The sequence below is a fragment of the Rhea americana genome, unplaced genomic scaffold (assembly GCF_003343005.1).
Source record: "Rhea americana isolate MKP2758 unplaced genomic scaffold, rheAme1 scaffold_62, whole genome shotgun sequence".
NCBI lineage: Eukaryota > Metazoa > Chordata > Aves > Rheiformes > Rheidae > Rhea > Rhea americana.
Genome location: NW_028186779.1, coordinates 2,742,926 through 2,766,663, shown reverse-complemented (window position 1 = coordinate 2,766,663; position 23,738 = coordinate 2,742,926). Strand labels below are relative to the sequence as shown.

The following is a 23,738-nucleotide window of genomic DNA, read 5'->3' as shown; positions in this document are numbered from 1 at the left end:
CTAGCAATAGGAAAACTGGATCTCCCTAGTGGGAAAGGCTGGGAGTGTGAAACTGATTTAATGTGAATGTGTCTCTTTGGCAGGAAAATAAAGCAGGCACAAGAACAGCATACTGAATGAAAAAAAAATCTTTTCCCCAAAGAGCTTATAGCCTAAAAAGATAAATTGGATACATCACAATTAAAAGACAGTAAGTGGAGAATCAATGTTTTAGCCTTAGGACAAATGTCTCCACTAAATTGGGCGTATTCGCTAGCTGTGTATTAGATGCAAATAGCAATGGATGATTGAACCTCTAGAGCCTTCATGCCACAATTTTTGTCTCGCGGATCATTATGGCACTCGTCAAATACATTTAGCATCATGGGGAAAGCTTTGTAAATTGGAGCTAATTATTGGAAGAGACCTTCCCTATGTTGTGTTTATGTGGAAACCAGCCTCAGCTGGGTTTCCCCCAGCAGGGATTACTGCTTGATAAGGTACTGCCATTCGAAGGAAGTCCATTCCTGAGGACTTCCTGCTGTAAATATTTGCATTGCGTGCTGTCCCGTCAGAGTGGGACTGCCAAGGAAGCCTTCGTAAGGGAACGTTCTGCCTCATTTCCATGCATGTGCTTCAATACAGGATTTTATGAGAGAGTTTGCATATATGAGCAGCTATATTTTTCATTCTTCCCAAAGACTGGATTTAAAATCTCAGCTGCATTTTCATTTTTACTTCATGTCTTATTCTGTGCTATGTGACTTTTAAAACCCTCTGTGCTTCTAGGGCATCACTATGTCTGGAATAGATCTAACAGTCTGATTTTGAGAGTGTAAGAATAATCAAAGTTTGAGAAGCAGAGGATAAAGAGGTAGCAGAAACCTCTAGTGGATACTGCATACCTCAGCAGTTAAGGTACAAAAATATTATGGAAAACACAACATCAGGCAGTTGCAATTAATCACGGTGAAGAATGCAAGCCAGGTACATCTTTAACAGTGTAAGTGGTGTACCTTGCAAGGATCAGCATTTCTGTGAAGGCAAGCATCGCTTCCCTGGAGGCTATTGCATCTATTTAGATGACCAGGCATACGGCAGGGCACAGCAAGAGAATCCCCTTTCCATATCTGGGATGCGTAGTAGTCAGAGCTCTCCCAACTTGCCACTGTCTGGGCGTCAAAATACCACCCATATTCAACATGGCACTGTATGTCTCCTCCTAATCTGATTACCTACAAAGGAAATGGAACCATTCAGGAATGAGAAAGTCAAGGCAGAGCTAGCAGGGGAAATCACTGAAACTGGAAATATTTGCTCAGCTGGAAGGAAGAGACATGTAGACTGCAGCAGTCAAGTACAAAATGCTCTCTGCCAGGATACCAGTGTAGAAAGGCCTCTAACAATATAGATGCTAAGAAGCAATTGCTGTAATAAGTGAATTCTACTCATTAGCTGTTCAAGGTGAATAATTCTGAAAAAAGGAGCTAAATTCACAAACTGTGGGTAGAAGATAAACTCCATATATGATTCTGATCTGTTGGATACAGCTGTCCATTTTAGATTTTTTCCTGATGTGATTTTGCTTTCACAACAGTTGCAATGCTCTCTGCATCCCATCTGCCTTTTGTGCTCATAGTTTGCCACAATTGTAGTCCAACACCATAAAGTGGTATAACATGAAAATATAAGTGTTTGAATGTAACTATTAATTGACTTAAGAATTTCTTCAGTGTTTAACAGAAGCATTTGTATGTCATTATCATTTTTTGTAATTTCTGAATTTTCTGAAATTTCATGTTACTGGTTTTCTGTAAACATTCGAGGAACAATTTTGTCTCTTGTGTACAAAGGACCTGATGATGTCTGGAGTTACAAAGATGTAATGCTTCACAGYAAGCTAATGAGAGGTAAAATAATGAAGAATATTATCTCTTATCTCCTCTAGGAGATAGTTAGGAATCGGCAAAGATTTTAATATGTGCACAGGAAATGTATTAGCATTTTTACATTACGGAGTTCTATATGCACTTATTTTGTGTTTGTTTTGAAATATTCTAGAGAGGTGAAGTAAAAAAAAGAACGCAAGGAAAGCAATGCAGAAAGATTTTCACTAGCAGTCTATTGTTTTGGACTCCAGTTCATAGCAGCACCCAAAGCCCTAATCTGGGTTTGGGCTCCAGGGCACTATGCTCTGAACACATATGCCAGCCARTACAGGAGTTCCAGTTAAGAAGCATTGTGAGAGCAAGGTTCCCTGCCAGGTTTTGTCCCCATCAGCTGCAAAATATAGAATTATTTTTAGTGTGAGAACAACACTCAACACATTTGTTACAGCTGAAAAGTGTCATGAATTCATTTTTTCAATTCCATTTTGCTTTATTGTAAAGCCATGGTAGTGTGCTACAGCCTGATTTGGCATTATTCAGTTATGTTCAAGCATACTTACTCACGTGAGCAGCCCTCTATTAGTTGCACAGTTGAGCCCTTAGTTCGATATAATTACATTTTTGGTTATGTTTTTCTATATCCTAATTAGCGCTGATCTGCAGAATTTGAAGGTTAACAACATGTCCAAATTATTTCTTACAGCCACCTCAGTAACATGGCCATTTTTTAGACTCCAGATGCATAAAGGACATTGTATTTACACTGCTATTACTCTGTCATGTAGGGAGCATTCCATTTCTATGAATTAGTGGAATCAGAAAGTGTAACTGGCATGTAATTGGTCTGCAACTGCAGCGTAACTATAGTCACTGCATTATAAATAATAACCTTTTCCTCCTCTCCTCTACTCACATTTTAAATTGGAATGGTTGGCAAGAGATTTTCTTTAAGAAAACTCATTTGCACTGAAGGCCTCTTCTGATTATACCAGTTTCAGTAATACTGTTTTTTATTGTCCTGATTCAGTAAAGCTGTCGGGCACATGTTGAAATCCCATTACCTTTACTGGATTTTTTTTTAGGGATTTTCTTCCAGATTGGCACAGTTTTTCAAAACAGAAGAGAATTAGCAAGTAAAGTCAGTTCAAAATAACATTTTCATCTAATAAAATAAAATACATCAGTAACTAAATTGATAGACGACCCAGTTCTGTGTGCCTTATGGCTTTTTTTCCTCTCTTGAAGTTGACTTTTTCAACTTGGTGTGGTTCAAACTCCTATCACCACCAGTTTATGTTAGGATAGACTTATATCACTTGAGAGAGGTGCTCAGAATTTGTTATCTAACAAGCACAAATTGAGTAGAGGAGATGCAAACGATAATCTTTGTGAATGACTTCCTGAGCAGCAACCTGTAATTCCCGACATAGGAGTACGCTCTTTTTGTTGTTCCAAGCTAAGCAAATTGTGTCGGTTCTTTCCAGCACATAGCTGTTTGCATATTTAAAAGTCAGTTAGGGTACAGTGTATTTCTAATGAAGGAATGGATTTTCAAATACAAGCACCTAAGATTGGGATTGGTGCCAAAAATCTTATCATTGAGAGTGCTTTAGTATGAGAAGCGGACCCAGAATACACTTTGGTGTTTTTTCTGCACTAAATCGCCTGCGTATTTCACATGCATCTTCAAGGAAGGGACCCGTGTGGGTGCGAGGGTGATGCAGGGGAACTGATCAACATGGCTCCACACATTACTTCTCTAAAACAGCGTAGGTGGCACTGGGGACATGCAGCATGCTGGTCACGCAGCTCTGAACGAGTTGACACAGAGCATCGGGTCAAACAGCGACTTTGTAAATATTGCTGATACATTGAAAAGCAGTGCCCTTTTGCATCCCTTGGTTATACACTGCAGAATGAAAAAAATAATCCTATATRTCAGATGTATCTGTGGCAGAGTACCAGACACATGAGGTACAGGAAAGCTGTATGCCTGTGCAGGCAGGGCAGTTGGGCACATGTACTATTCTTTGCATAAAAAAGTCAGTGGAGAGTGAGTGATCTGAAATGGAAGTTGCGTGGTGCTGACGTTCCTAATACCTTGGTTCTCTTTCATCCTTCCAGCGCAGGCATGGTTACACACCTGAAAACTTCAAAATCTAATTATTTTTGCACATCATGCGCCCTGCCATGGGCATTGCTGCAATGGATTTAAATGGCGACGAGATTGCACAGGAAAGAGCTGGCATCTGTTAAATTATTAAACAAAACAGTTCTTCACATGTCAATTGATCAAAMTTTTCCTATTGTGCTAGACTGAACTTGCAACTGTGCAGTCAAGCTAGCAGGGACAGAACAAAAGGCAGGGTAAGGCCCATCTCCTTTTAAAATGTTGCCAGCTCCTTCCCCTCTGGTGGACTCCGAGTAAGCAGAACTAGCCATGGAGCTGCTTGGGCAGTCCTTAGRGATCACTGGCCACCATGTTCTGTTTGCTCTGAAGATCACCCTCTCCAATCTGGGGCTCCTCCCTGTTGCTCTCATTTCCCTGCACACTCAGAAACAGAGTTTAGGAAAACACTTGGACTTGATCAAGAAGAGAAGCTAGCGGAGATGCACGTGTTTAACCTTACTGGGCATTTGATCCTATGTGAACTTCTAAATGTTGATTTAGAGTGGTTTAATTAGCAGACTTACAGTGCAGCACAGAGTTGAAATGAAAAAATAAAAAGCATGACAGATGGGGAACTGGAGTGATTCTATTTCAGCAACACCAAGAAGATCATTACACACGCCATTTATTTGTTAATGGGTTCAATACGTGTCTGGTATTTCCCAGCCACTTACTTTCCAAATGTCTCTTGTTATGGTCACATAATAGCCATACTAATAGTCTGCACATCATATTGCTGCCTTCCGTAGTTTAGTAAATTATGGAAAGATCAGTGACTGTTCAGCACGCTGCACTTGTGTAATCATTTCTGTTATGGTAWGCAGTGCCGGCGGTGTTCTCGTTTCTGTTACATGCAGACCTTGTAAAGATGGCATAAAACTCCCGACTTTGGTGTAGTTGTTTCTATCTTATACTAGCATAATAGGTTATGCTCTGGCCTTTCATATTTTTATGTACTCTCTACTGCTTCCAGTTGCATCTGTGAGAAACAGGACAGTTCTTGGAATTACGCAGTGTGGCTGAGGGCAAATTATTTCAATTTTTGTTGAGGGAAGATGGAAGGAAAGTATTAGAGCTGAGGAGTGTGCTTTGGAGATGAAGATGACAGATTTCTGGATGAAGCATCTCCTGCTTCCTCTCTTCCAGGAGTTACCTACTGAGATGAGGCACCAATCATGTGTAATTGATTGTGGATGAGACAGAAAATAAATTACTAGAGGTGATCTAGGTTACATGACGTGCCTTTCCAGTATGTATCAGTCTATCAGTGGCAAGAAGATTTGATTTGATGTTCCTTTGCCAAATAGGTGATTTCTGCCCTTTCTCTCTGCATTTATCAAATTCATTAGTAATTTGGTACACAGTGGCCAAAGTCTCACTRGATGGTTTGGAGGCCTGATAACAGAATTTTAAAAAGCACATTGTATTCTAGCTATTTTTGATGTGCATTTGACTATCATTTAGAGAAAGCACTATTTATATTTGACCTGCTCTGGATTAAAAAAAATAATAATAAGTTCCAATGGGAAAAAAGGGAAATGAGTACTGACAGGTTGAATTCTCTGCAAGATCCACCAAKTCCAGCATCGCGGATCTGTGGAAACTACAAGAACCCTGCAGGGCATGGGCATGAAACAAGCATTTTCTTTCCCTTGGTCTCATTGACCATGTCTGCAATACTGACTGATGTGTTAGAGGAAAGGACCAGGGTTTGATTTGCTGTGCTTCATTATGTTTCCAGAGCAGCCTGTCCACGTCATATCTTTGCTGGCCATGGCATTTACTCTAGCAGTCCATTTAATGTGTGCTATTCTATAGCGTTGTTTTGGACATATTGTCTCTCAGGTTTATGCTAAGAATTAATGGTTGGTGAAGTGCTTAGAAATTCTAAAATGAAATTTGTTGTCATAATCTTTAATTTGCTAATAATTCCTATTAGTTTATGAGATAAAGCAGAGGACGTATGAGCAAATATTAGCTATTTTGAAAAGCCAAATGGCCTGGTTTCTGACTGATGTGTCAATCCAGGACGATTAGCATACTAAACCATGGTCATCAGATTAGAATAAAGAAGAAATGACACGTGTTAAGGAGAGAATACAAATATTAGCTGAGTGACAACTGTTTCTATGGATAAGCCTTCCAAAGAAGTTGTATAAATTTTAAAAGATGTACAGGGAAATGCATGTACTCAGATAGTACTTATTCAAAGAAATGAATAAAATCCCAACTGACTCTCTAAGAGCTTACAAAGAACAAGGCAAAATAAGCAGGTGGAGCTGGAGCCACGTTTTAAAAAACTACTGTGATATAAAACCTCTGTGATAATATGAAAATAAAGCATCAGCAACACTTGGGAGATACAGCAGAATTACCAATTTATGGGTTTATTTTTAAAAAAACTGCAATGTCTGTAAGAGATTGATGATTTCTCCAACAACATTAGGATGTCAGAGAGCCATTTCATCTCTTGATGAAGGTGATTTGTATAAGAGTATCTGCTGCTGGGTCTCAGTTATGCTACCCAGTGAATAAAGACAGGAAGAGAAGGCTTAAGCTGCAGAGAGGATGTTTAGTAAGATGTTGTTAAAGTTTTTTAAGGTTATTGGTATAGATCATGCCAATCTGAAAACTAGATCCACTGAAGCTAATAGAGATCTTCTCGCTGATTTTGTAGGGATTTATTTCAAAGTCTAGATGAACTTTTCAAAAATTTAAACTTGATATAATTTGCTTGTCATTTACAATGTGTTTCTTTGACTGTCTTTTTTTAATTAATCTTATTCTGCTATAAGGCATGGCACTTTGGACTGTTATTTTGGGTATATTGCCAATCATCTGGAAGACTGAGTAAAATTTAAACATTTTGCAGAAAGGAATGGAGGAGACTTACCTTGAGTATTGATCTCTTGGGACTTTTGATGCACTGCCTCAGCTGCCCTCTGCTCTGTCTTGCAGTCATAGCTGTAGCTTGCAGGTTTACAGATGTAAGGGAAATGTCTAGGACACAGAGATGAGAAGTGAACTGAATGTATCACTGGTGAATGTGCTGTGCAGTATAATTTTACAAAACTTCAGTGGACAGCTAAGACTGAGAAATTCTTGGCTAGAAGTACTGATTATAAAGTCTCTAAACACCCACAACTGAAGCAGTTGGAAGATTTAATGGAATCAGACATTCCTAAGCTAAAGGGTACTTCATTCGCCTGTATCTGAATACAAGTCAAGGTACGAACCTAGGCTGAGGTTGGGAGCTCGTTGCCCATTCTCTCACTGATGCATTTCAGCAGTTGACCTCTCATAAGGTGGCTGTTTTCAAGCACCGACAGAGAGCCATACACTTAGAGGGAAAAACAGACATCAATAAAGTTGCCTAAACTAGGTTCTGAATCCTGCACTGAACCTCTCTGAACAGGCACAGTCCTACAATGGAATTTCATCTCTGCTGGAGCTGATTGATGCCATTGACTTTAGTCCTGCAAGGCAATGAGAGTGAGCTGCAGGGTGACTAAATGGGAGCGAGAGAACAGGATGGGAGGGAAGAGGGCCAGTGGGATAGCAGGTGTCTAAAGACAGCAGAGATGTCCGTGAGGTGAACTTAGCTTGCACACATATATATCTTGTGGATGTGACATATTGAAATTTTTGGACGTAATTCACAGGTTCTTCATAAGAATGTGAAAAAGAAGAGCAGATGGTGATAGAAAGCTAGAAAGTTGTTAAACAGCCGCACCTCACATCGGTGCCTGCAGATACCTGCCCTTTCAGGGTAGTGTGTATGTTTGTGTTTGTGCTTGTGTAGGTATGTCTGTCTGCACATGCATGCAAACTCTATCATAATTATATAATCCTTTCCACCTAGGTTTTCTTTTTGGCCTCTCCTCTGTTTTCTACTCTTAATTTTCAGATGTATACTTTCTATTTTTTCTACTGATGATTTAGTCATAGGTTCATGTTTTCTTTGAACCTTGAATATCTTGTTTTGCCTGTACCTACTTCTCCCAAAACTCAGATAATACAAATATATGTATTTTATATGTAATGTTATATTACTCTGGGAAAGGTGATGATCAGAGATACCTTAAAAAAAAAAAGAAGGATTACAATTTATATTCATGAAGAGAAGAGTTAAAGCTTCATAGTTATTTTTTAGGYTTGCATTTCCTGATTTCTGAGAGCTTGGCGGGATAATCATGTTCTCTTAACATAGTTTTGATAACGAAATATGGTTGTATAATATCACATACTTTTCTAAATCATTTTGGCTGTAATTATTACTCTTATGAAGGATTAAGAAAGAAGCTCAAGTGGGGAAGTGGATGTAGGTCAGTATGTTATACCTCAGCATACGTGCATAGGATTTTTTTAAAAAAAATAGAGTTTTAAATCCTTTGTTCATTTTTAATTCTGGAATCTCTTGAGAAACATTTTTCCACTTACATTGAACATCTGTCTGTTTTTTCCCAGCTAGCTAGCTGAGTTCTCAGACAAGGACATTCTGCATATATTGAAAGCATGCCATCCCTCCCTGCTTAATATCTCTGGTTTAAAGGCAGGCTTAAGTTCTTGAATCTATAAAATCTGATTATAAGCCACTAAGTTGTTTGTACACAGCTTCCTTTTAACTCAGTGGATCTGATTCATATGTACTTTGAGGCCTTTTCTACCCTTCTGGCAATGCAATAGGACTTTATGGTGAGTATAAGTATAGACTACATTAATTAGATGCATGTTGATAATCTTAGCAAAGGGCCACCAATGTTGTTCATGTTACCTAACTAACCCCAGGCACTTGTTAAACCTGAGTTGAGCTCACAAAATTTTTAACAGACTATATTATTTCAGGTACCAGAGTGTTTATGAGCTTTTGTCTAGCAGACCAGAACGGTACTATGACGGTGATTCCAGAGGTAAAATATTTGAAGGCTGCTAATATCTGTTACTCTCAGGCTGATTGAGGTATCCGGGAACACTGAAGGCTATTTTACCAGAAAAGTTGTTAGGAAACTCTGGTTTTAGTAGCAGCCTGCTTGGTTCTCTGATTGTTTCCAACAGGGTCTAACCTATCCTAGCAATTTAGCAGTTTTGAAAGCTGCTGCCATCAGCTTTGACTTCTAAAAAAGCTGTACTGATCACTTTTTTGAGAAAGAGGGAAGGAATTTTTAGGTTGTGAAATTTTAGAAATTAATCATGTTCTTCCCTCATAGCATGCTCCACTACTCTGCTCTTTGCTTTCCAATCTCCTTCTACAGAGCCTTACCCTTTCTCTTTTCTTCTTTTGCTCCTTCACCCCCCCTTTCTTTTCTAGTACATTTCTTCCATGTTTTTGTTGTCTTCTTCCCTTTAGAGTGTTGCAGAGCTCATGATCAAGAGCTTCAGCCTGAGARCATGCTGTGCCCAGGCCCCTAGCAGCACTGAGACCATGTAGCTGTCTCTCAGGCAGCTGGACAGGAGTAGTCAGTGTGTAAACATGGAAGTGGAGTGCACTAGGCTGCGAGGATTACTCTGCCATTTGAGAACTTCTGTGTTGTTGCAGGGGTGAACTGTGGCTACGCCTTGAGGCTCAGCTTGCAGGCCTGCTGCTTGTGAAGCTGCCTTCCTACGCAGCAGCACCCTGGGAGTCTTCATGCCTTTTGGAGCTGTTACTACAGAGAGGCTGCTCAGGGTTTACAAGTTTATTGTTCAGTTGTGCCTTTGAGGGTGAGGAAAGGAGAAGAAGGCTGCCAGATCTCTGTCCCATGACATCCTCAYTTGCTACTCTGAGTGATGCATCACTATCAGAGAGGAGTAGGTAGGGCAGCACAGGGTGCTTCAGTGCCCTGCAGTTCAGGGATGTATATTGCTGCTGCAGGAGATAAAATATTAATGCTGTGAAGTAAGTGGCAAAACTCTTGCCACTTTCAAAAGGGTCTGAGTTGACCTTCAGATTCAGCAATCATTCTTCATGTCTTACTGGCTGACTAGCAGCACAGACTTGTCCAAAATGGGAGGGGAAAAGTTGTGTTTTTTGTTAGCCCCTTTCCAAGCGGTTTAAGGGGCATAGTCTAAGAGCTGGCCTGGATCAGACCTATTCCATGTAGCCCAAAGTTTTGGACACTGGCCAAAACAATTTTGTTCCTGCTCCTGCAGGGAAGAGAAGAGCAGAGTGAGCCTTGCTGCTAGAACAGCAGCGTTACCCCAGAGCACCCAGCCTCCTGGTCACCATAGCCTCCAGCCCCTGCAATGCCAACAGCTCAACTGCTCCACTTTTCCCTCTCTGTTCCCTTCATACAGCAGCAGAGAAATGAGCTTGGTGACTGCCTCTGTAGGGAAGGAAGTGTTTGTTTGCCTGGCAGAGGGCAGGAATGTTCCTGGTAGGGATGAAGGGAGAGATGTTTTATACAGAGGATACCTGCCTACAAGTGAGTGCGTTTGGCAAAGGGAGAGATCTGAGGAGCGGGAGGCATACGGTGCATGGGGCAAGGGTCTATCTGGGTATTATTCCTCCCCACTGGAATGAGGATGCTGTGGGTGGTTTGGGTAGTGTGGAGTATTAACCTCTGAGATGCCATGCTCTGTTCCACCAGAAAGTTTTCACAGGATTAACTGAAAAGTTTGAAAGCAATTTTGCAGACTTACATTAATACTGGCCTGTTGCCTGTTCAGTACAGGCAACAGAAAACACCTCTATTGCTCATAGGACATGATTTATTTATTAACATATACAAGAATTAAATCATTATGCATGCTGTAGCTAATGATTTCTTTGTAGTGACAGCACTCCTGCATTTAGTTGACATCCTTTCCTCGTCCTCTCATATTCAATGACTTTACATTCCGAAGTCTTTTGCATCCAATATGCAGCAGGTCAAAACCTTCCTGAGGCTTTCTCTGATATCTACACTGTAGTGAACTCAGCTGTTATCAGAGATTGGATTTCTTAGTGTTTTCCCCCAAAGTCTGTTGCGTATTTGAAAGTTGCTATAATATCCTGTCATAGGCATTGTAGAGATGAGCTTGGCCCCTGTTTTTTCCTCCTTCGTATTGGTCTGTACTGTTATGTATGAGGAGTGGATGAGAGAGCTGAGTTTATTCAGTCTTAAGAGAGGTCTTAGGTGGGATGTTATTGATGCCTTTAATGGGAAGGTGTAGAAAAGGAGTCAGACTCTTGTCACAATTCACAGTGAAACGAAAGAGGCAATAGACACAAGTTACGACAAAGGAAATTCTGATTAGGTATTAGGATTTTTTTGGGGGGGGGGCATGGGGATAGTCAAATATTAGAATGTATTGCCAGAGAGGTTTTGAGCTCTCCATCCTTGGAGATATTCAAAACTTGACTGCACGGAGTCCTGAATAACCTGTTCTAAAATTGGCCCTGCTGAGGAGCTGGACCGAATAATGTCCAGAGCTCTCTTCCAACCTAGGTTATTCTATGACAATGTGATTATGGTGAATATTCCCACAAGTCCACGTCACCAGAAAAGACTCTTGATTTTTTAAAGCCCACTGTTGTACAAGGCAACAAAGAAAAACAAAACAGTGGATGCTCAGCTGCAATGGCCAAATAGGAAAACAAAAGTATATTTTTACCAAAAAAAAAGGAACTGCATGGGTTTACTGAGATAGGGTAAGTGTTTTCTAATGGATTTGATGCACCTCCCAAAAGATACACAGGAGAAACACTGAGTATGAATGAGACCACATTAACTAGAAAATCATAGATACTGTAAAGGAAGGAGTTTTTTTTTCTTTTTTTTATGTTTTCCATACGTTATGCCATCATAACTGGAAAAATGTTCTGTGGCATAAATATTTTCATAGTAATTTGGCAAGATTGAGGGACTTCTGAAGTAGCAGGCATATTTCTCTATGTATTAAATGAGGCTATAAGTCTCAGCAGTCACCTCGTTTCTGCTTAAAGTAAGATCCAAGGTTGAAACTAAAGGGTCTGTAACTCACTTCCAGAAAAAATGGCATTCATAGTGAATTGATATTGGGGCATTCATTTAGAAGAATGGGCACTGTTCACTGGCTTGCTTCTTCCTTTATGGCGTGAAGGGTCATTGGCTAGATTCCCTCGGCCAGGCTCTTTGACAGCAAGATTAACGCACCGAGCCATTCCTCAAAAACAGCTCACCTGAAGAATATGCTTGTCTCTCACAATCCTGAGCATTACTCATCTGCGTCCTTGTCCCAACCAAACCACGTTAGAAGAATGAGGAGTCTCTAAAACTCTAATAAGGACTGCCTGGATGCTCAATGTGCTGTCTAATGCAGTTTCCTGCCTTCTGAAGATGACATGGATATGTCATGGTATCAAGTATTTCCACAATATATGCCCTACATTTTGATGGCTCTCATCACTTTGCAGTTCAGAGAAAAAAGGCATTAGTGGCAATTTTTAAATTCTTAACAGAAGAAAAATATTTTCTTCAGAAGTTTGAATTTATCATCTGCAGAGGCAGATTTTATGTAGAATTATAGGATGTGAACAGTGCCCACTGGGCCTCTCTTGCTTGTCAAGGTAGAGCTCCCAGTTATTTAAGTGGGTGTAGGGATTTGGGTTAGTTGTTCCTGGGAGGATAATATTTACAAGCAGTTCTTGCTGTCAGAGTGCTTAAGCCCATTAATTCTCTGTGTATGGACCTATCAAATTCACAAGCCTGATCTTGTCCTGCATCAAGGCAGTTTGTTTGGTGCAAATCTGATCTTAAGATTTCCTTAAAGTTTTTTTTTTTTTTTTTTTTTTTTTTTTTTTTTTTCTGGATGATGGTATCTCTGAGGAGCAGAGAGCTATTCAGTAACTGCAGAGAACATTCTTTCCCTTCTAAACAGAACAGAGGCAAGGGCAGTGTTCAAGTAAAACTTCGGTTTGCACATTGGAGCTGTAAACAACTGTCACCCTTTGGACTGCTTTAAACTTGCTGAGAGAATTGTTAATGCTGAAAGGCACATGAGCATCAAATAGCATAGCCAATGTGAGCATCTGGTGAGATACACTGCAGAAAGCAGTCATCCCAGAAGTTTGCTACATATCCAGGAAAAATTACTGCTGCTTAGATATAAGCCAGTAGTCAACTCGAAAAGATCAATCTGAACCCTATTAACATGCATGTGTGATTGTATTCAAGTACCTGAGACAAAGAATTTACTTGCGTGTACTTTCAAAAAGTGAAGGAAGACTGACATCTCTAATCAAAGCCTTTCCTCTGCTGCCAAAGGATAGCTGAAGTCTATTAGGCAGAACTGTTAAACAATGAAAAAAATGAATCTAATAAAACCTAGGAAGAAAAAATGTTGGTTTGCATGGGAGGCAATGGTTTGTTGCCTCAATTTTGTTTTAGTTGAGAGTGGTTGCTCATAACATCCCACCTTTTTAGCTTCTGGTTATGCTGAAACAGCATTTTGCCTGCATAGGGGAGATGGGTGATACAAAGTATCTTCATGTCAACATGGAGACCTGGTACACTTGGTGAATACTGTCATTGAATTCCCATGTTGTCACCAGCTTGTTGGTAGTTGAGGACCTTACTGATGACACTGAACAGCAGTTTTGGTCTGTAGTTTAGTTTGAGCTCCCTTGTTCATTATCTAGAATCTGCTGAAAGAATTTGTAACATCTTCAACTGAAAAAAAAATGGCTTGCTTGCTTGCTAGCTTTTTTAAGGGCTCCTAGGAGAGAAACTTTTGGAACTAAAAGCTTCTATCTCCCTGAAAAAAAATGATCAATAAGCATTGCTAAAAGATGCAGCAGGAGCAGCCCCTGAGGATATGAAGCTGTTGCCACATGTCTGCAGAAGGTAAATTCTCCCTTGGTTAGGAAATGTCATTCATAAAGCTGGTATTACAAGTCTAGAACAGGACTGACCACAACACATAGGGAAAACTGTGTGTGTGTGGTCGCAGTCCTTCAGGGATCCAAGCTGGCAGCAGAGAACCCAGCGGGGAATTAGACTCTGCTCGTGGGGAAATTGGCTGCATGCTATCTGGAATCACCTGACAGAAGAACATTGCAGTGCCAGTACAGTGGCTTAACAAGCTAACAGGATAAGTGGAATATATTCCATTCAAGAGCTAGATTAATTCTGTTAACAGAGTGAGGGTTGTAGCTGAAGCACTGCCACTAATTAGGGCTAGATTTTCCAAGTGGTCTCTGGGATTATAGCCATAATTCTGTCAGAGACCGAGTCACGGAGCTCAGCTCTCCACTTGCTCTTTTCATGATTCACTCCTTGCGTCTCAACATGCTCTGTGGTCTGAGATCCAGAGGAAGTCAAGAGATGAGGAGACAGGAAGCGCTTTTTAAGTCCATGTTTATTTAGTCAGGATTTTTTCTAAAACTGTGCCTTTTCGAAGTCAGCATTGGGAGAAATGGGAGTATTTTTGCATTTTCAGGAGATCTATTGAGGGGAATTTCCTCTCTGAAGAGTCTGATGTAATACAAAGTATGAACCTGGGATGAGGTCTTACATTCTTTTACTGTAGAAGGGTCCTTCACTGCTGAGCTGTGGGATGGCTATGTAGCTGTCTTCTACTTGCTCAAAGGATTATCTTAATATTAAGAGTTCAGTGAAATCAAGAGGCCAACAATAAAACACAGCAGAACTAGGTTAGAGGAGAAAAAATCTTTGAGGAATTCTTCTTGGTGCTTATGTACGTTGTTCTGTTAAAACAAGAGCTGAAAGCTGATTTAAATGGACTTCAGTGAAGCAACGCAGTGCAAAAACTGATACTCTGCCTCTGTGTCACTCTGCTGTTCCTGTTAACGCGGGGAGTTTTGGACCTGTCTTACATCTCAGGCGAACTGAAAGATGCAAACAGATGGAAGCAGGCAGGGGACAAAGCATCGGCTTCCTCGTTTGCTCCTGACTATTGCGTTCAGGCCATTAACCTTGTTTGTTTGACTTCACATCTGCAGACAAATTAAGTCCTCTTGAAAAGCAGAGAAAAGACAACTGGAGGCTGAACCAAGCACAGCACAGGCAGTTACTGGACAGCTTGCCTTTCCTCCCAGTTTTTCAACAGCATATCTTTAGCTCTGACACATCTGGCACTATTGCTTTTTTTCTTTTGCTGATGCATGATTTAGGACTGAGTAGAGGCCATTTTTCACTTGTGATTTGAACCAAAGCAGGCCACAAGCTTTCCTTTTTACAAAGATCATTTTATCTTGTCTACTACTTTTTATCCATAAAGCTGCCATGTACAAACAAAACTTTGCTCCTTTACTTTTGTATTAGCTTTTATTTAACTGTGAGCTTCCAACTTTCATACAAATTGTGTAGTAGTGCTTAGAAATGTGAGTCCCTCTGAATACTTTGGTATATTCTTAGAACTGCTTTTAGTAAAAATCTTAGTAACCTTAGTAAAAGATTCATCTTGTTAATAGATAGTATGGTCTAGGCTTGAGCTTTGCCAATTTATAGTATCTGGATATTTAATCTACAGGAAATATTATTACAGTTACAATCTGTGCTGTCAATGTAAAATATTCTAGATTTTAATTAACACTCTTCGGAATTGAAACTGTGTAGGATTAAGATTTAGATCACTTCCAGAATGTTTACCATAGGAAAAGTCATCGTGTACAAACAGCTAGTGTCTAATGTCACTACTGTGTACTGTGTTTTAAATGCAAGAAATTCTGGTTATGTGAGATAATGCACATCAATTATGATCATTAAATGTTATCAAGTTTTACAGCAGAAGCCACTGAAGTAATTTGAAGCAGAATCTGGCTATCAGTCAAGAGTAAAAGTTCTTAGACTAGAGGTTTCATGTAGTTACCAGAGAAGAGAATTTGCTTCATTTTAATCCCTTTGTGTGTGTAGCCACAGTGGCCAAAAATGCCCTTTTAGAGAGGAATGTGTGTTACATAATGGTAAGACTTAGGCATGACTATGTTTTTCTTTCTGTGTGTGGGTAAAGAAGTATGTCCTTGCATTTGCCAGCTCTGCATGTCTAGATATGGAAGAAGCATGCAATAAAAACATTAAACTTGTTCACATCAGTAGATCAGTAGGACCTTTAAAATAGTTAGGTTGGGCTGCACCATATACAAATATGCTAAAAGGATCTTGAAAACTGGGGCAGACCATGCTTTACCAGCGTGTGGGCTGCACATGGCAAGGTTTTCCCTTAGTGGCTACTTGCCACTGTTACAGTTGACTCTGCTGCCTAAAAGCAGATTATCTTGTGCAGCAGCAGGCAAACCTGGTTGCAGCCTCTCTCAGGCCTGTGTTCACGCTGTCCTTGTGTCCCAAAGTGTTGTCTTATCACAACCTAGAGGTATGGGGAGGCTGAACAGGAACAACTGTGGAGGGCCGTGGAGGCCAATTTAGTTTCAGGAGGAGGAATCTTATCCTTGTTACTCTTCTGTGTATCTGGATGGACCAGTGAAAAAATTTTTTTTAAAAAATACTAAGGTTAAATGCTAAACAGTATCAAAATGACTAGCATTGTATCTCGGAAAGCTGTACTGGGAAAAACTAAAGAGTATGTAATTCAGTTACACAGCAGTGCTGGTTTTTAGCCTTACTTCCATACTGCAACTTCAGACACTGCTGATAAAGCAGGAGTCGGCTGCTGCAAGCAGCTGCACACTTGACTCATCACAGCAATGCCCGTGGGAGTGTTCTGGGTGTCGAACGCCTCCTAYCAGGAGATGCTTGCAGGGCTTGGTTTCTCTTTATGATAATGTTTGACCTTTTTTGACCTTTGAAAAAATCCTTGCGAATCCTTCAGAAGTAATCTGTAGCTTTTGGAATACTGTGAGCTAGATGACAGGAAATACTGCAGGTTTCTTGCATACCTCATGCCATGGTATATTGAAATAGTCCACAGTTGAAAAGATATGGTATATTTTCCTTGAGGATTTTTTTTTAATTAGAAAACAACAGGAAGCATGATGTTTATAGGTGCTAATCAACCCTAGTCTATTCTCACTCGGAGTCAGTTTTATGGAGGGATTTGTAGTAACTTGATTTCTATGGGTAGGAATCTCTGGCATTTTTTTTTATTATTATTATTATTTGGAGTTGAGATTGGCAGTATTTTCTGCTGCTGTTGTTGCTTCTTGTTCACAGCTATGCTATGTTCTTTAAAGACAAGCTGGTGAGGTGGAAGCACTAGAGAAAAGGAAGATTTCTCCTGGGCTTAGAGAGTACCAGAGCCTGCTCAGGGGAGGAAGCTGAAGAAAAGTCACAGCACAGAGTGGGAAACCAGTGGTTCAACGAGAGCCTAAAGTGAAGAGCAAGGAGCAAATAGCTGGTTTTAGGGACCCAAGGGGCTGCACGTCTGTTACATCTAGGAAAGCTGCTGCTGTTAGACCTTGAAATAAGGAAAATTAGGATTAGGAAAATTAGGTCAAAGTTTCAAAAGCATCAAATCACGGCAGAGCTGTTTCCCACTGAAAGCCAGAGGGAATATATATAAACATCCAAATTGTTTAGGAACTGACTCTGATGTAATTTGTGGATGTTGTGTCTATATGATGAAAAACAGGAGCGCTTCCTAGCCCCTGGGGACGGATGTGCACACTAGCCTCATCCCGCCTTCTTGTAGAGGGGAGACCTAGGGCATGCCCTCACTTTTCATTCCACCGCCACCTCCTTGTGCCTTGGTTTCCATGGGAAAGCATGGGGCAAATGGAAATTGGGGAAGCAATCCCAAAGGCCTTCTGTATTGCTTGCCTGAGGGGTGAGCACTGAAAGGGGCAGTGTGGAGTGTATCTGCTCCACAGAATAGCTAGGTCTTCTAGGAGCAAATCTAATTCGTTTTCCCCTCTTGGTATAGCTTGCTCCACTTAAGGGGTTGGACATGTTACTACTGTCTTTGTATTATGCCAAGCTTTGCCAGTGCAGCTTCAGACACTGGGAATGCTTTGCCAGCCTAATACATTAGTATAACTGTGCTGGTACAACTTCACCAATTTAGATGCAGCCCAAGAAGGGACATTTAATAGCAACTTATTTTTAAGTTTTGGACATGTTGATATTTGCAGGACCCATCAGTTGCACCTTGGTCTGTTCAAAATATCAACTGTTAAACTACTAATAATGATTTCCAGGAACCTTGGAAAAGTGTTTAAGGGCTAGGAAAAAAGTGCATATTTTGCCATATGTGCATATAAGATCGGTTGGCTCAATCGTTGTCCTGGGCAAAATCATGAAAAGACTATGAGTATTAAGTGTTAAATGATAGTGCCAGTTAGTGTAGTAGTTTGAAAAATATGTTTTGACAAGCAACTTTGTAGTTGTTTCTTGGTGAGATTACAGCTTTGGCTGATAAAGGTAACTATATTCTTCTCATAACAAACATCAAGTACATTGCAAATCTCTTAGTCACTTAAAATATTCTGATTTAAACACTTTTCAGAAATCAGTATTAAATAGATTGAAAACTGCTTAGCTGAGAAGTCCAAAACTGTAATTGCAGTTAATTAGCTGTGATCTAAGGGGGTGTTTCTGCTGAAATTTGTTCTTGGTTCTAACTCTGTTCAGTAGTCCTTTTCCCATTTAAATAGTTTGTAAGAAACAAACTGATTGTGATGAAAAGTCAAGTCCAACAGAGCCCATTTTAAATGGCACCCAAATCCAGCTGTTTTTTTTCCCTCCGGGCCTGACTTGGGTCCTAACCTCTTAACTGCGCTTGTTTTTAAGTCCTTCTAACTGGGCTACAGTGCCCCTTTCCTCAGGTTTTGAATGCTCTGGGGCAAAGAAGAGCTGGTTTTCCAATTTAAGCTTTAATAYACAATATTTAATATGTTGAGCAATGAGTCACAGCTGAGTAGGACTTTAGTTATGGTTTCCTGGCAGAAAGTGGAACTTCACTGCCTCAGTGCTCTTTTTTTTCTTTTTTGTCTGAAAGCCGAGCAGCAAGACTAGTGAGGAGCTGTGGCTTCCCAGGAGCAAAACAGCACTCAGTCTGGCTCCCAAGCCAGTGGGCGGTTGTAGCTAACAGCAGCACCTCCCTGCTGAACAGGAGCCTGACTCAGGAGCAGGACCCTGTCTCCTCTGCTGCGTTCAGGGAAACTGCAGCTGACAGTGCTATCCCTCAGTTGATGCTTGTTGCTCCTGGTGCCTCAGACACTGGAGCAGGGGACACAGTTGCTGTCAGGTTCTGATCTCAGCCAGCAAGTAGTCTGTGTCCTAATTTACGCACAACAGCAGCCCATCAATAAACTTGGTGAACCAAAATCTAGCATTAAAATCCACAGAGCTGACCTGACTCCCATCTTTTGAGCGAGTACAAAGGGTCGTAGATTGATATTCTTTTGAGGTTCACCCTCAGTATTTGTTATTATCATAATTCATGCTTCTGTTTGCACAGGCTATTAGTAAGCTCTCAGAGCTATGTTTCTCSCGTGCATGCAGTAAATTTCCTGGAGTGAGGTTTCCTTCTTTAGTGATCACAGTTTACAAATACAGAAGTTACTATTAGAGGTCAGAGCCACATCCTCATCCTTAAGTGCTGCTTTCAGCCCTTATTTAATAAATAGTTCCCGTTTGGATGAGGAACTGCTATATTTAAAATTACAGAAGTTTTTTTTTATCATTATGTTTTCTTAAAGAAAATCTTCCAGGAAGAGCTCACTTAGGCTACTAGTAGCCTAAATCATTACCTGAATAAAAACATTGTCTTGGTTAATAGTTTTCTGATTGATTCTTAATTGATTACACTGTAAGAAAGAGTTACTAAGCAGTTTGTCTGTTTAAGAGATATTGGAGACTCTCTTTCACCATTCTTCTTCCAGCAGATTTTTAAAAGCATCACCAATGAAGATTCAATCCAGGGACAAGGAAGTCGGAGACTGATCAGTTTTTCACTGTCAGGTAAGTCAGTGTTGATTTTAACAACTATTAAAATCCTTCTATTTATATATGTAGTGTATGCACATATGYATATACATACATATATACATATACATGCATGCTTTTATGACTATTGCTCTAGCAGTGACACTGAGACAGAGATCTAGTATCTGTCATTTGATTACTGCTACATCCTCTTCCTTCAGGAAGAAGAGCTATATGCCGAAGTGCCTTGTTCGAGTAGAGCTTTGAGACCAGATTTACTTTAGGCATAGTTTTTTCTGTTTATGATTAAATGTGATGCTGTATATTCAGGTTAGAAAAAGCAAGATCAAAGACTTACACTTTGCTTACGGAGTGGAAGGTGATTGATTTGTGGCAGTCCTCTGTTTCTTGGAGATCACTTTGCACAGTTTTAGTCTGGACCTGAGACAGATCCACATTCCATATACACAAGTTTATTTTTACTGCTTAACTGTGACTCTCAGGCTTCCTGAGCCCATAGACCACTCTTAATCCTCTAAAGTTTTTGAAGGCCACTCACTATTCACCTTCATTACTAGGCTTATCATTCCAAGTTTTAAAAGCTTAATATGGCTCCATGAAACAGCTGTGGGCTATTTGGAAATCACCACTGTAGAATAATTCAATTTCTCAAAGGAGGGTTATTTGATTCTCATTTTGGAGTTTTGCACTAGATTTCCATGTTTTTAGCTCCTAGAAGACAAGGACCAAAGTGCTGAACTTGACCTGGAAATTTTATGTGAAAGTAGTATAGGGGAAAGAGGGTGGTTTTAGTATACTCCAGTTATCCTAGCTTGTAACTTTTATAAGCATAGGCTGTAAAAATGACCTACACTCAGACAAGCATCACAGTACGTGATTGCCTTTGGAATATGATTTATTCTAAGCTTTCCTCTAAMTTGTGTTGAATTCAGCTGAAACTTTTATGTGTCTTTCATAGGAAGCCTGCATGTTAATGCTTTTCCAAACTAGGTGCCCCACTGTGGTTCTGAAGAGGTTATATATGCTGTATGGGAGGTTGGGCTGAGATTAGATGGAGCCTTTTTAACACAACAGTTATTTGTGCTAGATGGGACACTGGGCATCCAGCTAGTTGCATTCATTTCTTAAAGAAAAATGTAGATTTAGCTCAATAGGAATTAAGAAGTAGAGTTAGTATTTTAAAATTTTTCTTAAATACTCTTAGACTGAAAATATTGCACAGAATCTGTGGTATCAAAAGAGCTCAACCTTAGGCTTTCTTCCTGKGTACCTAAACTTGCATTTCAGTTAAACAGATTAACACATCACAAGATTTTTATCGTCTTCTTATTTAATCAACAAAAAATAATGGTTATTTCTGTCAAAGGCAGATTATTGCTATTCCTGTATATGTTATGCCAGCTAATAAAATTCAGACCAAGCTGCACCTGCCTCTGGAAGGAACTAGGATTCCTTTCTGTTTATGCCACTATGGTAGCAAAAACATCTACTATCATGAGAAGACCTCTCCTTCTCACTATCTGTCCTTACATATTAGCATACTTTCACTTTCACTGTCATTAATTAAAGTTTATGTTCCAAAATTATGAGTTTTTTTTTTATTTCAACTAAGTTTAAGGCCATTAGTCTTCACCTGAGAACAATTGTGTTGGATACTGCATGATAGAACTGTGCTGCCCCAAACAGTATTTCATCTAAAGAATGCAAGGAGAGCTATGCTTTTATTATATTATTGTTTTAAGAGACAAAGTTGATAGAATGGGAGAAAAAAGTCTAGAATCCCCAAAACTGCCATTGGCCAAATCCCCCAAAATGCCAAACAAGATCAATCTGTGATCTTGTTTGCTCTACTTGCCTATACACTCCAGTGAGACCCTGTTTTGAAAAGAGTTTCTCTGTAAAAGTCTGTGGCAGAACTGGTTGTTCCTTCTGTAGTTTTATTCAGAATTTTCTTGGACAAAATCACACTGGTTTCACTGAAAGTTTTGCCTAAGGAAAGATTGCTAGATTGGATAAAAATGTTAATCAGAGCAAAAAGCATAAACTAATGCTTCTGGGCAAAGGGAAGTCATTAACTCCTTCAGAACAGAAAGATAAGAGTTTTTATTACTTTGGTGGGAGATTTGTTTTCTAAGCATTTGCTGCTTAAGAGACTGGAAGTAAGTTGATCCTGTGAAAGGTTAGTCCAGATTAATAGGTTCATTAAGAACACTGATTGCAAAGAAGATAATTTCCCCATGATTAGACTTCTTAATCTTTTATATGATGACTATATTATTAGAACTTTCATTATTTAAAATGCTAAGAGAAATATTATAAGCCTAATGTAGTTAGATTTAATATAGACTTTAAAGAAAACTATACAGCTACTTTGCATTTACTTTCCCACATGATTCTGTTGGTGTTACCATTGAATGTCACACTTTGGACTATGTGACTGAAAGTGTCAGAACTTTCTTGCATGAAATACAGAAAGAACAAATGTGCTAAGGTTCCCAAGATGTACCAACCACTTCACTGAAAGGTCATTGTTTAGTGCCAGTAAAATGCATTTGCTAAAGCCCTTAAACCCATTCTTTTGGTAGCATAGATACAAAGTGCTATCAAGAGTTCTGCGTGATATGCCTCCTGCATTTTTCCTTTCTCAGTTTCACCCCACTGCGCCTTGGTATAAGCTATATTTAACACAATATAACTTTTATCAGGCTTTAGTATCTCACATATTTTATGTATTTGTACCCTCTTTATTTACAAGTGTTCTTGTGGCACAGATGACCAGAGAGCAGGAATTAATCCTTATCACCTAGTCCTGAAAGTTTTATTATCCTCTTTTTATGCAACTTTTAGACTAACTWTTCAGGTAACATCACTTTTTCAGTTTTTGAAGTCAGCATCAAAATCACAGCTGAAAATAGTATGAAGTACACTAAAAGAGATTTTGAAAATTTTAGTCACCATGAAGTGCTTGACCAAAATCCAGATCTATAACATACAGTATCTTCCAACCATTTTTTGAAATTATAGTGACTAATTTTATAACAGGAGATGGGTGTACAAACTTACGACAGCTTTGGCTATAACTCAGCTTCTAGCTACTACTTTTTTGTTTTATTGCTATAAACCTCTATCTTCTTTTACCCTCCCTAAATCAAGCTGACCTGCCTAGTTGTATTCTTCATAAACCTGAATTACTAATCACTTGAGTTTTTCTTCTTCTTCTTCTTCTTMTTMTTATTAGCTGGTGTTAAGATGAGATCTCTTGCTGCTACCTTCAATACACCTGTGCCTACAAAACACTGTGGTGCTCTAAACTAACAAATTTAAAGGCCTACAAAGGTTTTGAGTTCAATTAGTCCAGTATCCCGTGTAACCGAGGTACCTTGATCCATGATATAGAGCTCGATAGCTTATGTTTGGCTCGGCTGTATCTTACAGCAAGGCATGTACTCCATATTTGAGGGTAACAGGAGATGGTGCTTTGCTCCAGTGAGAACCCTTTGCAGTTGTAAGAACTCCCCCTTCTTTACTAAAACTATTCAAAACAGCAGTTCAAACTTCTCCTGTAATTTCCTTCTCAATGAAGACAATTTAAAAGTAGCCTATCTTTCAGCTATTTTTGAATAACTAATTTCTTCGTATCTGTTAATGTATTAATAGAGCTGTTTTCTTCCTCATACTTCTGCTCCTTCTTGATACAAATGAGAATCCCTTTTGTATTTCCTTTGTGCTTGCAGGTGGAAAAAAATCTTTTCTCTTTTTTTCCCACTGTCTTTAATATTTTGCCTGGAAGCCTCATTATGACAGAAGTGTTCTGTGTTTACCTACACCACTTAGCACGTTTTTTTTTTCAAGTCTGAAATCTTTAATCACCTCCTTGTGCAACTACACCAATCAACTCTT

At 39.6% G+C, this 23,738-nt stretch overlaps 1 protein-coding gene across 1 annotated transcript in view; it reads left to right on the top strand.

Annotated features, from left to right (window-relative positions):
* Positions 1 to 23,738, top strand: part of HECW1 (HECT, C2 and WW domain containing E3 ubiquitin protein ligase 1) — a 265,441-nt gene that overhangs the window by 143,150 nt on the left and 98,553 nt on the right. The window contains exon 5 of the mRNA XM_085320214.1: positions 19,775 to 19,853. Within this exon, the coding sequence (XP_085176340.1) occupies positions 19,775 to 19,853 (79 nt within the window). The remainder of the gene's footprint in view (positions 1 to 19,774; positions 19,854 to 23,738) is intronic.